Source organism: Schistocerca serialis, chromosome 4 (assembly GCF_023864345.2).
Source record: "Schistocerca serialis cubense isolate TAMUIC-IGC-003099 chromosome 4, iqSchSeri2.2, whole genome shotgun sequence".
NCBI lineage: Eukaryota > Metazoa > Arthropoda > Insecta > Orthoptera > Acrididae > Schistocerca > Schistocerca serialis.
This window is the reverse complement of record NC_064641.1, coordinates 104,413,956-104,427,034: the sequence shown is the minus strand read 5'-3', so window position 1 is coordinate 104,427,034 and position 13,079 is coordinate 104,413,956. Positions and strand designations below refer to the sequence as shown.

At 36.6% G+C, this 13,079-nt stretch overlaps 1 protein-coding gene across 9 annotated transcripts in view; it reads right to left on the bottom strand.

The window, feature by feature from the left end:
- LOC126474009 (broad-complex core protein) overlaps positions 1-12,874 on the bottom strand; it is a 163,929-nt gene extending 151,055 nt beyond the window's left edge. For 4 of the 9 annotated variants that reach the window (XR_007586555.1, XM_050101408.1, XM_050101407.1 and 1 more), the window contains exons 1-2: positions 11,879-12,873; positions 9,696-9,901 (exon numbers count right to left, since the gene is read on the bottom strand). Coding sequence is in view for 8 of the 9 variants with exons in the window: in XM_050101408.1 (XP_049957365.1) it covers positions 9,696-9,884 (189 nt within the window). In the remaining variant the exon portion in view is untranslated. Of the gene's footprint in view, positions 1-9,695; positions 9,902-10,177; positions 10,476-10,662; positions 10,938-11,878 lie in introns of those variants that run through there. The other 5 variants (XM_050101404.1, XM_050101401.1, XM_050101409.1 and 2 more) reach the window with 4 other exon arrangements.
- Positions 12,875-13,079: the final 205 nt, after the last annotated feature.

Sequence of the window (13,079 nt, the reverse complement as noted above, 5' to 3'; positions counted from 1 at the left end):
TCTAGAAAGTATACTGCATTTTTGTATGTACATAAGTTTTTTCAATACTGTGTGGTGTCATTTGGGTTAAATGTATATGTAGCTGAATTCATAAGAGCTCTAGATTCTATCTTGGGAAGTGAAGTGAGTTCAAAATTAATTGTGTGTGTTGATGACATTTTGGTCACTGATAAGACTTGGGAACATCATCTGGATCTGTTAATGTGTTTTCAAAACTTATTTTTTCAATATAGATAAGCAAAACATATGCTGTGTGATGTGAGGCATACTTAGCACATAAAACAATGTTTCAGGAGTCAATGGAAAATCTAGGGAGGAAACTGAAAGATATGGGTGTATCCACTCCCACTCTCCTGTATGGCTGCTCAAGCATGTCAACTAAATCCGCCTTGTGACTGAAGTTTATAAATTGCTAGCCAAGAAATCAGCCAACATGCAAAGTTCATGTATTTATATAAATTTATATAAATTTCAAGGAACAATTTGTTTAGGAAAGAAGTCACTGTTAAGGAGAGTGTTATTCCACATAAATGTAGGTTTTTTCAAGTCAGGGGATTAACTTCCCAATACATTTTGTAACTTTAAATCTGGTTTGACTCGGATATAATGCTGTGGAAGGTTGATGTTCTATCACTGATGATTTGTTATGTTCAGCACAGAAATGCGAAAATTTAGAAAGTTCAGAAGTATGTTCTATGAACCATGTTGTAAATGATTGTCAGAATCTGATAAAATTAGGCACTGTTAGGTTAGTAGTTATACATTTCAATGAATTTTCTTATCCCAACACTCAGTATGTATTTTTTTTTTATAATTGTAAATGAATCTTCTATGTTAGGTAGTATGAACAGTTAGCAAATAGTGTGGAAGACATTTACGTTTGTGACCATAAATTGTGTATAGACTGACAACAAGATGTATGAATTTCTGATTTCACACACTGATTTTGGTCCACATGCTACTTGATTATGTCATCATTCAAAGTTATAAGATTCTGATTACCTCTACTTATCCCGAGTACTGAATTATTATATCTCATTGGAACTTGAGTTATGTGCAAACACATGCTTAACTCTATTTTAGGTACCCACAGTCATCGCGACTCTGTGTGTGTGTGTGTGTGTGTGTGTGTGTGTGTGTGTGTGTGTGTGTTCTCAAGGAGAGCATGCAAAATTGATTAAGGCAAGATGCTTCCTATAATTACTCTTTACATATGATTGAACTTATTGATATCTAAGAACTTTATTCATTTTGTTGTGTCTAAACATTTTTGCTGATCTGTGGTTTGGATTAATGGGTCACATCATAAGCATAGGAACTAATATTTTTTTCATTATTTTCTCCTTTCATGAATCAACATATCCTTAAATACTCTGGTTTATGTGGCTGATTGATTCTGTGTTATAGTCCTACTCATGATTGAGTATATTCTTCTGGTCTATACCCACTGTCGTCAGTTTTTCAAATCAGCTCACTCGTCGCACGCCTAGGCTTTGAATTTTCTCTCTTTTCTTTTGAAGATTTTGAAGGTGAGACTTAATAGATGTAAATTTGCAACTTGTAATTCTAGTAATTTCAATTGTCTCTGCATTTATTTCTATAGTTTAGTGTTGTAATGTTGTAGTTTTGACTTTGTAGCATTTGTCCTGGGACAGAATGTTCCACAGATGTGAAAATCTGAATGCCATGTCCTCATGTACGTACCAATTATGACTTGTATAGTTTATATTTTTCTTACGTTTTGAGCAACTTTGTGTGAATTTTGTCCATAATTTTGGCAATTGTCATCATATGTTAATTTTGTCATTTCACTACTCAGGTTTCACTCTTATTTGGACTGTACACAAATTGTAAGCCAGAAGAACTATTTGTTGTAATCAGAAATTTGTCAGATGCTATGTATTTCCTTCTATACCTTTTGCAGTTTTTTTGTAAGCTAACCTATACTTATGTTCACAGGGAAGCGATGATCATACAACCTCAAATTCCCTCATAATTTTGGAATTTAACTTTGGCAATCTGTATGCTATCTTTTGGCATCACTTTATACACCGTTTGGCAAACCTTATACTGTAAACGCATGGTTTCCATATTGTGCGAGGGGGATGTTGTAACGGGACATCCTCCTCCAGCATTACTTTTCCTCAACAGTAGTTGTTGATACTAGCATTATTTTTCGAATTTTGGACAGGTCAATATTATCTCAGTTCAGTTGCTTTTCTGAAAACTTTCATATAATTTTATACACAGTATGTTATATTTTAAGCTAAATTTTTTTGAAAAAGCATTACTTTATAAAATATTATAGTTTCAGTGTTATAATCGATATGTACTAGTTCTGAATGAACAGTTAAAATTATTTTTTTTAGAGACACATGAAATTATGAAATATTTGCACACTTTAAATTTCTATTATTAATTATGCAATCCTTTACTGCTTACTGTGTTTATTTCTGGAGTCATTTATGAAATAATAACAGAAATTAATAGGAATTCAAAGCTAGTAGGAATTCATTTGTTAAGCAAAATTGTAAACCCTTTGGAATGAATATTGTTTTCTCCGTAAAGTGTGAGAGTCGTAAGCTTGCTTCTGATGTGAACAGACGGTTTTTTGTATAATAGGTGTGAACAATGTAATTTCGGATTTGTTAACGTGAAAAATCTTAAGACTGTATGATATACTAAAATGTGAGAATACACACACACACACACACACACACACACACACACACACACACACACACACACACAGCTTCAAGAATCAGACCCCTAGACAAGAAGAACTGGAGCCATATCAACGTGACAAGCTAAGTAAACATGAAAATTTATTGTAATCTTTGATCCTCTCAAAGACTTCATAAAGGCTTTGCTTATTAATTACTGAGAATGGGCATTGTTTAATATGGACAATAGCTGGAAGAAGGAAGGAGGGGGGGAGATTACAACATAACTACAATTCCAAAAGGAAAAATGACATTCATTACTCCACATTAAGACTGTCTAGCACAAAAAGGGTTGTACAATGGTGTAACAAAAATTTTTGATCACTTACGCAGTGATATAAAATGTCTGATAGACAGCAAGACAAAGTTGTAAAAAACTGAACCTTGACAACTCCTTGCATTCCAAAAAACAATTTCTGTTTCTGTAACATACAAAAAGTGGTAGGCATGAATCACTATCTCACAACTGATAAAAAAAAAAAAAAAAAAAAAAAAAAAACACCGCCACCTTATAAATATTCAGTGTGTAGCCATATTTGCAAATTAATTTGTGATGTGAATATAAAGTGACTTGTTCCACATCATTATGATTTATTGGGGAAAATAATCCATGGAACATGAAACAAACTTCTTTCTCTCAGTTGTACCTGTTCTGCTACACAAACATTTTAATATCCTATGACTGATCTGCAAACAAAACAACACAGTTGCAAAGACAGGGTGTATACACAGATAAGGGGGTTGGTAGGGATGGGGAAGTATTTTTCCTGGATTTCCCATTTCAACTTACTTTCCGCCCAGTGAAAACACGTTTTTTTTCCAGGTGAAAATACTCTGTACCCCTGGTGAAAGTATGTTTTTCCATGTTAAGTGACAATATACTTTCCCCTCGGAGCAGTAAAAATTATCAATCCTTTGAACAATAAAGGTTTTATACATGAGTGTAGAAGTTCCCAGCACTTTAGAGAATGAAACCTAGCACAAAACAATGCATTTTGGAAAGATCTTTGATGTGTGGCAATGAGTACACTGCATATTTTTGTATTACGTAAGTATAAATACAAATGCCACTAAACACAGCATAGTAGCTTCTGAAGCACTGAAATCGAGATTGTGATGCACTTTTATCAGCCAACCATACGTCATGTTGTGTGATCTCTCGAGCCAATGGCAGCAGTACACGTAATTTACATAGCCAATATCAACATCACTATTAACTACCACGAACACACAAACAGGGAAAGTTAATGGTTTAAATTAATATACATACAGTACAACTACAAGAAAAGCTAAGCTTCCATACATAACGTTGGCCTATCCACGTAACCTCCTCCTATTTAGTTACAAGTATTTGTTTTGAGTTATGTTAATTAGTTCAGTTGGAAAGAGTCTGCTGTACTGACAACATGTGGGAATTGTGAATAAGATCTTCTTGCTTTTCAAGCTGCACTAAACCAGCTAGGACAAAAACCAAAACACTGCTTGGCACTAACAAAAGGTCACAACTGTACAGACTACTGACAGAGAGGAGTACAACAGAGGGTGAATAGGTAGCTTTCAGAGATGAAATAGTGAAGGCATAAAAAAAGGTAAGGACCAGTAGAAATCCTTGGATAACACACAATACACTGAATTTAACTGGCAAGAGTAAAAATATGCAGCTAATGATAAAGGGAAAAAGGAGTACAGATGTCTAAAAACTGAGAGCGAAAAAGTGCAAAATTGCACTCACAAACAGCTAGAGGAGAAAAGTAAGGCTGTACAAGCATAGCAAAGATAAAAACTGCCTACTAGAATATTAAAGAATCCTCTGGAAAAAGAACAGCTGTTTGATCAAGAGTTCAGATGGCCAATCAGCACCAAGCAAAAAAGGGAACACTAAAATGTGAAAGGAATACACGGAAAGGCAGCACAAAAGAAATGAAATTAAAGAGAATATTACGCAGTATTACAGAAAAGGGCAAAGAAGTACACAAGATGGTAGTTATGATCCTGTAAAAAGACTTTGACAGAGCATTAAAAAATGGCCCCTGAAGTAGACAAAATTCCCTCATAATTACTGATATCTTTAGGAGAACCGACCATGACAAAACCATCTCACCTGTTAGGGAAAATATACAAAACAGGCACATTACCCCCAGAATTAAAAAGAGTGCAATAGCTGCAATAGGTACTGACAGGTACTGCTGAACTATTTATTTCATAAGATATGGCTGCCAAATACAAATATTTACAGAAGAATAACAAAGTTGACAAAAAGGAACACTGGGGAAGATCTGTTTGGATTCCAAAGAAATATGGCAACTTGCAAGGCAATACCAACATTATGACTTATGTCAGAAGATTGAAGAAAGAGAAATCTATAATTTCACATTTGCAGATTACGAGAAAGCTTGACAATGTTGAACGGAATGCACTCTTTGAAATTCAGAAGGTAGCAGGGGTAAATTACAGGGAGCAAAACATCATTCAGAACTTGTACACAAAAAGCAACCAAAAAGAGAGTGACAGTGTTGTAGCCTAGCCCCATGTTATTAAACCTGTTTCTCTGAGAAGGCAGTATAGAAAATCCACGATGGAACAGTGACAATTTTTTCATAATATTTTGGGAAGTAGGTGATAATGAAAGCTGTCAGAGATGGCAAAGGACTCTGAATACAAGCTGAATAGAATGGACAGTGTCTTGAAAATACATTATAAGATGAAAGTAAACAAAAGTAAAACAAGAATAATGAAAGACTGTTAAATGAAGTTAGGTGATGCTGAGGGAAATAGATATGAAAATGAGACACCAGCAGTAGTAAATAAGTTACGTAACTGAAGATAGCTGAAGCTGAGACTGGCAAAAGAAAGGAAAGCATTACTCAAAAAGAGGAAATTACTAACACTGAATATAAATGCTTTAAGGAAGCCTTTTCTGAAGGTATCTGTCTTGAGTGTGGCCTAATACAGAACTGAAATGGGGTTGATAAACAATTCACAAAAGAATAGAATGGAAGCTTTTAAATTTGGTAGTACAGAAGAAAGTTGATGACCAGATCATTTACATAACTAACAAGGAGGCACATAATTACACTGGAGAAAAAAGAAATTTACAGCACAACCTGCTTAAAAGGAGAAATAATCAGTTGATGGGTACATACCACAGCATCAAGGATTGTCAATATGGCAATAGAGGGAAGTGCATGGGGTAAAATTTCTAGATAGAGACACCAGGGCTTGATTACTGTAGGCATATTCAGAGGCATAAGGGTTACAGCAATTGTTCAGAGGTGAAGAGACCTGCACAGGGTAGGTTGGTGTGGAGAGTTGCATCAAACCAGTCTTCAGACTGAAGGCTGTAACAGCAAAAAATCTGATGAAGCGTTACTTCGGCTTTTGCCCTTATACGTTGAATCATACTCTGAACATACAACTGTTTAAAACCAGTAGAAATGCAACAATAGTATCAAATAGAAAATTTATTTCAGAAAACTATAAAATTATGAGACAGAATTGCTGGCCAACATCTACTTTTTGGGAGTAAAATTTTTAGCCCTACCATTTTTGAGTTGTCAGATATGAATGGTTTGATGCGGCCTGCCACGAATTCCCCTCCTGTGCTGACCTCTTCATCTCAGAGTAGCACTTGCAACCTATGTCCTCGATTACTTGCTGGATATATTCCAATCTCTGTCTTCCTCTACAGTTTTTACCCTCTGCAGCTCCCTCTTGTACCATGGAAGTTACTCTCGGATTTCTTAACAGAAGTCCTACCATTTTGTCCCTTCTTCTTGTCGGTGTTTTCCACAGATTTCTTTCCTGACATTCTCCAGAGAACCTCCTCATTCCTTTCCTTACCAGTCCACCTAATTTTCCAAATTTGTCTGTAGCACCACATCACAAATGCTTCAATTCTCTTCTGTTCCAGTTTACCTACAGTCCATGTTTCATTACCATACAATGATGTACTCCATATGTATAGTCTCAGAAATTCCTTTCTTAAATTAAGGATTATACTAGTAGAATTGCCTAGGCCAGGAATGGCCTTTTTTGCCAGTGAGAGTCTGTTTTTTATGTCCTCCTTGCTGTTTCAGTCATGTGTTATTTTCCTGCCTATGTGGCACATTTCCTTACTGTCATGTACTCCATGATCACCAACCCTGATGTTAAGTTTCATGCTGTTCTCATTTCTGTGACTTTTCATTACTTTCCTCTTTCTTCGATTTACTCTCAATCCATATTCAGCACTCAATAGTCTGTGCATTCCATTCAGCACATCCTGTGATTTTTCTTCACTTTCACTGAGGAGAGCAATATCATCAGCAAATCTTATTACTGGTATCCTTCTACCTTGAATTTTAATTCCACTCTTGAAGATTTCTTTTTATTTCTGTCATTGCTTCTTTGTTGTACAGATTGAACAGTATAGGTGAAACACTACATGCCTTTCTTACACCAATTTTAATCCAAACATGCCGTTCTTAGTTCAAATGGCTCTGAGCACTACGGGACTTGACATCTGAGGTCATCAGTCCCCTAGAACTTAGAACTACTTAAACCTAACTAACCTACGGACATCACACACATTCATGCCCCAGGCAGGATTCGAACCTGCGACCATAGCAGTCACGCGCTTCCGGACTAAAGCACCTAGAATCGCTCAGCCACCGCAGCCGGCACCGTTCTTGGTCTTCCATTTATTGTGCCCTCTTGGTCCTTGTACGCACTGTATATGACCTATCTTTCCCTACAGCTTATCCCTATTCTTCTCAGAATTTTGAACATCTTGCACCACTCGACATTGCTGAACACTTTTCCAATGAATGTGTCCTCATTTTTCTTTAGTTCTGCTTCCATTATCAACGGTAACATCAGAATTGGCTCTCTGGTGCCTTTACCTTTCCACTACCATACACACAATAAAAGTATAAAGAACTACCTTAGCTTTCAGAACTATTAGTTCTGGAGAGGGACATGGTGCGGCTGGCTGAAAAAGAAGGGCAGGTCTTGTGTAAGCATCAACATGACTAAAATGCCATCTCCTGAATGTAAGTACTGATCAACGATCTGTCACATAATTTTATAGCTTTCTTAAATGTACCAGTAATGTCATGTGTGTTGCATCAGAAATATAAAGTTCAACTACTTAGCTGGAAGCAAAAGGTTTATCCAAAAAGTAAAGGCATTTATGACGCTCAAAATTTTCATTTAACGAGGTGTATATGTCAATCACCAGCTTTACTAGAACATTATCATTACAAACTGAATCTTTTAACTTCTTTACTGTCTGCAAAATTGTTTCCAGTCAGATACTCTTTCAACAATGAGAACAACTGAGATTCATTTGATGTGGATTGGGCTGTAGGATGGATGTACAAAAATTCTAATTGGACTGTAACAGGTCCTGTGAGTAGTAGACTGAATGTGGAAGGTGTTTTGACATGAAGTAAATCAATTTCCCCTGGAATTTGTTAATAGCCTGATACAGTTTGTTCATATCTCTGGATAGATATCTCCAAGTTTCTTACCCAGTTCTAAAGAAAAAAATTACATGGTTCTACACCGTGGAGTTATACGGTTTCTTTATTTAATCTGATTTTTTTTTTTTTGACAGCAGATGTGTGCTAATGCGCCAACTGTCAGTCATTCTCAAGTGTGTAGGCATCTATTCAAAGTTCCTTACTTTCATAAGGAAATCTACAAATTTGTTTCCTTATACTACGTAGTGTGTGAGAAATGTTTGTGCCACAACCACTCAATTTGTCTATGAAGTTCATTGACGTATTTTCAACACCTAACATGACCGAAGTTTCTGATAACCCAACGTCTCTCTGCTGTTTCCAGAAATATAGTTCCTGCTGTTTCTGGACATTGTTCTCTGGATGTTAAACACTTGACAACTCACCTGGTACTAACATGTTTAATTTGTTCAGTAAATTACATTGGGTATTATATACATCACTTATGAGTTCCTGACATATGCCAATATTGCTGCTCGATGAAGTATGTAACTCACAAAAGGTGCAATACAGATACCGTGCATCAGTAACAAAGTGTGCAAATGTACATGAACTGTACCAATCGTCACCACACACTTGTACAAAAAACTTATTAAACAATTAACTTAATTCAACCTTTTAGTACACCATATGATGTGATGATTTTGTAGTAGTTTTCACTGTTTGTGTTCTTAGGACTACACACCACGTGATCTGCATTAATGAAATCATCCTGAACTATGAGTAAAATGTCAATAATGCAGCTATTACATTTAATCCGTTTGTGAAGTGGTCAACACACTGCAGCAGCATTTATAATACTTAAATTTGTTATTTTTGTTTCCAGGTACAATATGACACAATGGATAGGCATGATATGTCACAATGGATTGCAAACACAAAAGGGGTTTGAAGCTACTTTATACAGTGCAAGAAGTTTCAACTTATCACTTGCTAACTACATGTACTACATGGTAAGTGGTTCTCTTAATTCTTCCTCTCTTAGTTGAAAACTTCCAGATCCATAAATTAGCCTTGTTCTCAGATGCATTTTGTAAATTATCACAATTTTGTTTTCCATATATTTACTATACAATAAAACAGATTCACTGGCACATTTGAAAGATAAGTCGCACTACAATATATGCTTCAGCAGTTGTTAAAAAGAAAAGAAAAACTTCTTTAATTACACAGACAGGATTGCAGCAATGCAAATACAGCATATACTCTACGAATATGACATGTACTCAGCTTGTACATCACTTTAATGAGACTATGTAAAACTACAAAACACTAAGTAATTCAAACAACCCTGTAAGTTATATGATGCCCACCAACTAGCTAAATTCTTACCACACCATATGTATAATAACAACTTTGTAAAATTAAAGGAATTACAAGGCTAAAAGGCAGGAAAGACATTCCATGCCATTTACAGAACTCGATGGTGATTTTATCAAGTTTGTAAATGGAAAATACAAGATACTCTTACCTTAAGGAGTTCTCTAAAATATGGGCTGCATGCTGAGAGGACAACACGGTGTGCCTTCAGACTCTTTCCATCACATGCTAGTGTCACATCGACAAAATCCTCGTCATCACGAAGGTTTTCAAAAGCCGATGTTATGCTACTCTGATAATTGTTCCAACGCAGGCAAAAGTGCTGTGTTTCTGCCATCATTACGTATATTCACCTGCCTGCAAATAATAAAAATGACAAAAACATTACTTACTGGGTTTTCGCATTTTCAAAGCAATCAATTCAATAAAACAAAAAATTTCAATTTCATTCAGTACATTATTCTGCTATATGTAGAAACAAATATGCTGGACATAAGTAACCAGATATGTCAGGTGAAAAATATTTCTTTTATAGCTGATCTGCAAGTATAACAACAGCAACCACGTTAGAATTTATATGAAGTACCTACGTGAACGAACCGAATAATTTTAAATGTCAAGATATATAATTACCAAATGCCGGTCAGTAATAGGCCAGTAATAATCACACGGCATGCATATCAAGAGTCTTCTGCTGTTTCGCATTATGATTTTTTTTATGGAATATTACGCATATATTATCCTTACATCCCTCCTGTTTCATCACATGAAAGTGATATTTTCTGTCCTTGAACTACAGAAACAAAAATGGTGGAATATGGCGTCCATAAAAAAAGTGCAATTAATCCAGCATCTCATCACACAATCACAATTCATTTCCTCACAGTGACAATATTTACAATATGGGGAATGACAACACAGAGCTCCTTCCACAACTTCCTGTGTTTACAACTCTCGCTTACAAATAGAACCACTTTCACTTTCACTCGCGCTACTATTTTTCTAGTAATTGACATTGACATTGCCTTACGTCAGATACGTCCAACAAAAATACATCTACATGCGTAAAAACAACGAACTTACCACCGATATTGCTTCTACCACTACAAAATACTTACTTGGAACGGAAGCTGCTTCTAACCCTGCCTCTACATTCTTTCTCCTACCGGCCTCATCGGCCAAGCGTAAACGCGTATCCAGCGGCGTCCCAAAAATTGGGATTGCGGGTGGCTCTATGACTACCGCCAAATACGAATGTACAACATTTTTACGCTCGGTGTTTCCTCTTAATTCGTAGCGATATAATGAATTGAAGTGCACATTACATGTGTGCAAATTGTGAAATAATTGTCATTTTGTTGAACTACCACTGCCAAAAACTGTAATTCTTAAAAATTCTCCATCGGCTAATTCTTTAACGTCGCGCGAGACATCTGTCGCAATAACTCGGTACTAAAAATAGTGCGTGACCCGCAGGGCGCAAATGAAAATGCGGAAGGATACGGAAACAAAAATTACATGAATAATAATCAAAGATTTAATAAATCGGACAAAAGAAATAATTTAATTTATAAATATTCGTTTTTGCTGTATAACTGGTGTTACTGAAAACAAGCACTTCAACGGAAAATACGAAATGAAAACGAGAATTATAAAAATGTAGCCTATATCCATGCGCTAATGAGCTATTCCACCCCCGCCCTTAATAAATATGTTCCAAAAAAAAATCATTACTGAGTGTAATGGTAACCAAACATACTATGCAGGTGTATTACACGTGAATTTTAAGTGTACGCACATCAATATACTTTTACTGCTTTAATGGATTTCCATCTGCTCACCGGCAAAGATAAAAATAATAATTCTAATAATCAATCGTCCATACTGTGGGTAGAAAAAGAGAATATTACACCGGCGAATACTTTTCGGCACGTCGTCAGGTATTAGCGGTAACAGTTACTGCCCCCACTCACTTCATAATAATCAACACAGTAACACAACAATGCGCAACAATGTAAAACTTTTTTAATTTTATGATCAAGGTGTTGCAGTGACTGTACGGGTCGGTACTATTCAGCGTGCAACGTATAATGTAGTACAACGTCCAAATATATTTGACACGATTAAACAAAAAGATGTTCGAGATTCAATGTATACAGCAGTGCTGCCCGAAAACAATGTTATCTTTTCAGCCAAAGATACACAGCAGTCTGTTCTTTCCTTTCTATGACTGATGCCAAATAATTCCCCAGAACTTTTGAAATAATTCTTGAAAACAGTAACTTGTAACGCTCACCTTACTCAACAATGCTTCGTTTATACGGCTGTACTTACCAGTCAAAAATGTCTTCGATTGCGATGGCTTTGGGATGCACTGCAGTATTACTTACGAAGACGTTTAATTAAGCACATGGAAGAGTTACGTACTACACACCGCAGTGGGTAAATAATACCCAGAAATGTCTTTGGAGGCGAAGTTGCGTCTTCTACTAGGTCACAAAACAGCAACTACATTTATTTGAAATTCTCAGGTGTGTTTCGCAAATTGAGAGGAATATTCATCCACTTCACTGTCGCCAAGCCACTCTTCCGCGAAGTCTTGCAGACTAGACATAGAGACATGACTAAATATTCTAGCGAATTATTTCCTCTACCAATAGATCGCTCTTTCAGATACTTATAACGAAGGTCTAGCGAGTATCTCCATAAACTGCGCTCTTGTTCAGTACTTCGTTTATAGTGTTATTTTAAAACAGATCTTTCCTGTAAGGCGCATTTTCAGAATATCACTTCCTGTTTTACCATTACGAAAGTCACAACTAATAAAATAGCAGTTCTGAAGTTATTCACCACTCACGCTGTCCGTCTTTGTTCCGAATACGTATAGGTACAACAGGATTTTTAATCTTTGTAGCCTGCAGCAATTTTGTGGAAGATTAGAGATAGAAGGCAATTTTTTTCACTATGGGCTCACACTGATGTATAGTTATTTGCAGATTCGTGAATCATATTCGTCTCTTGCAGCTTCTTTCTTTTCCGTTGTAGTTGACGCTTCGCTTAACATCTGCCGAGATCGTCACTCGCTGGCACTTGTTTACGTAACAGATAAGAAGTCGGGGCACTAACGAATATTTATCGCGCACGGAATCCAAGAAAGCTCAGACAGACACAAGTTCACGCCGAGAAAATAACTGAAGGCACAAGGAGATGTGATGAGTCGCAACGCAGGCTCCGTGATCTTCAACGTCGACAGCTACGATGCGAACTTGGCAGACCCGGACAAAGCATGTTTCATTGCGAACTTCGCCTACCAGGCAGCAGCGGTTGCCGAAAGTCTCATGTAGCCCGCCTCCCCACTCCCGAACGCTCTCACATGCACATTCCCAGTCTGCTTGCTTGCCTTTGCCCCCTCTCCTAGCGTGTGGTTCGGCGCCATACTTTTTTCTCCCTTTGCCCCTCTTTCCCCTTCCCAAAATCCGATGCCAAACATAGCGCCGGAGTGCAAGACATTGCACTAACGTTCTAACCGTTAGCT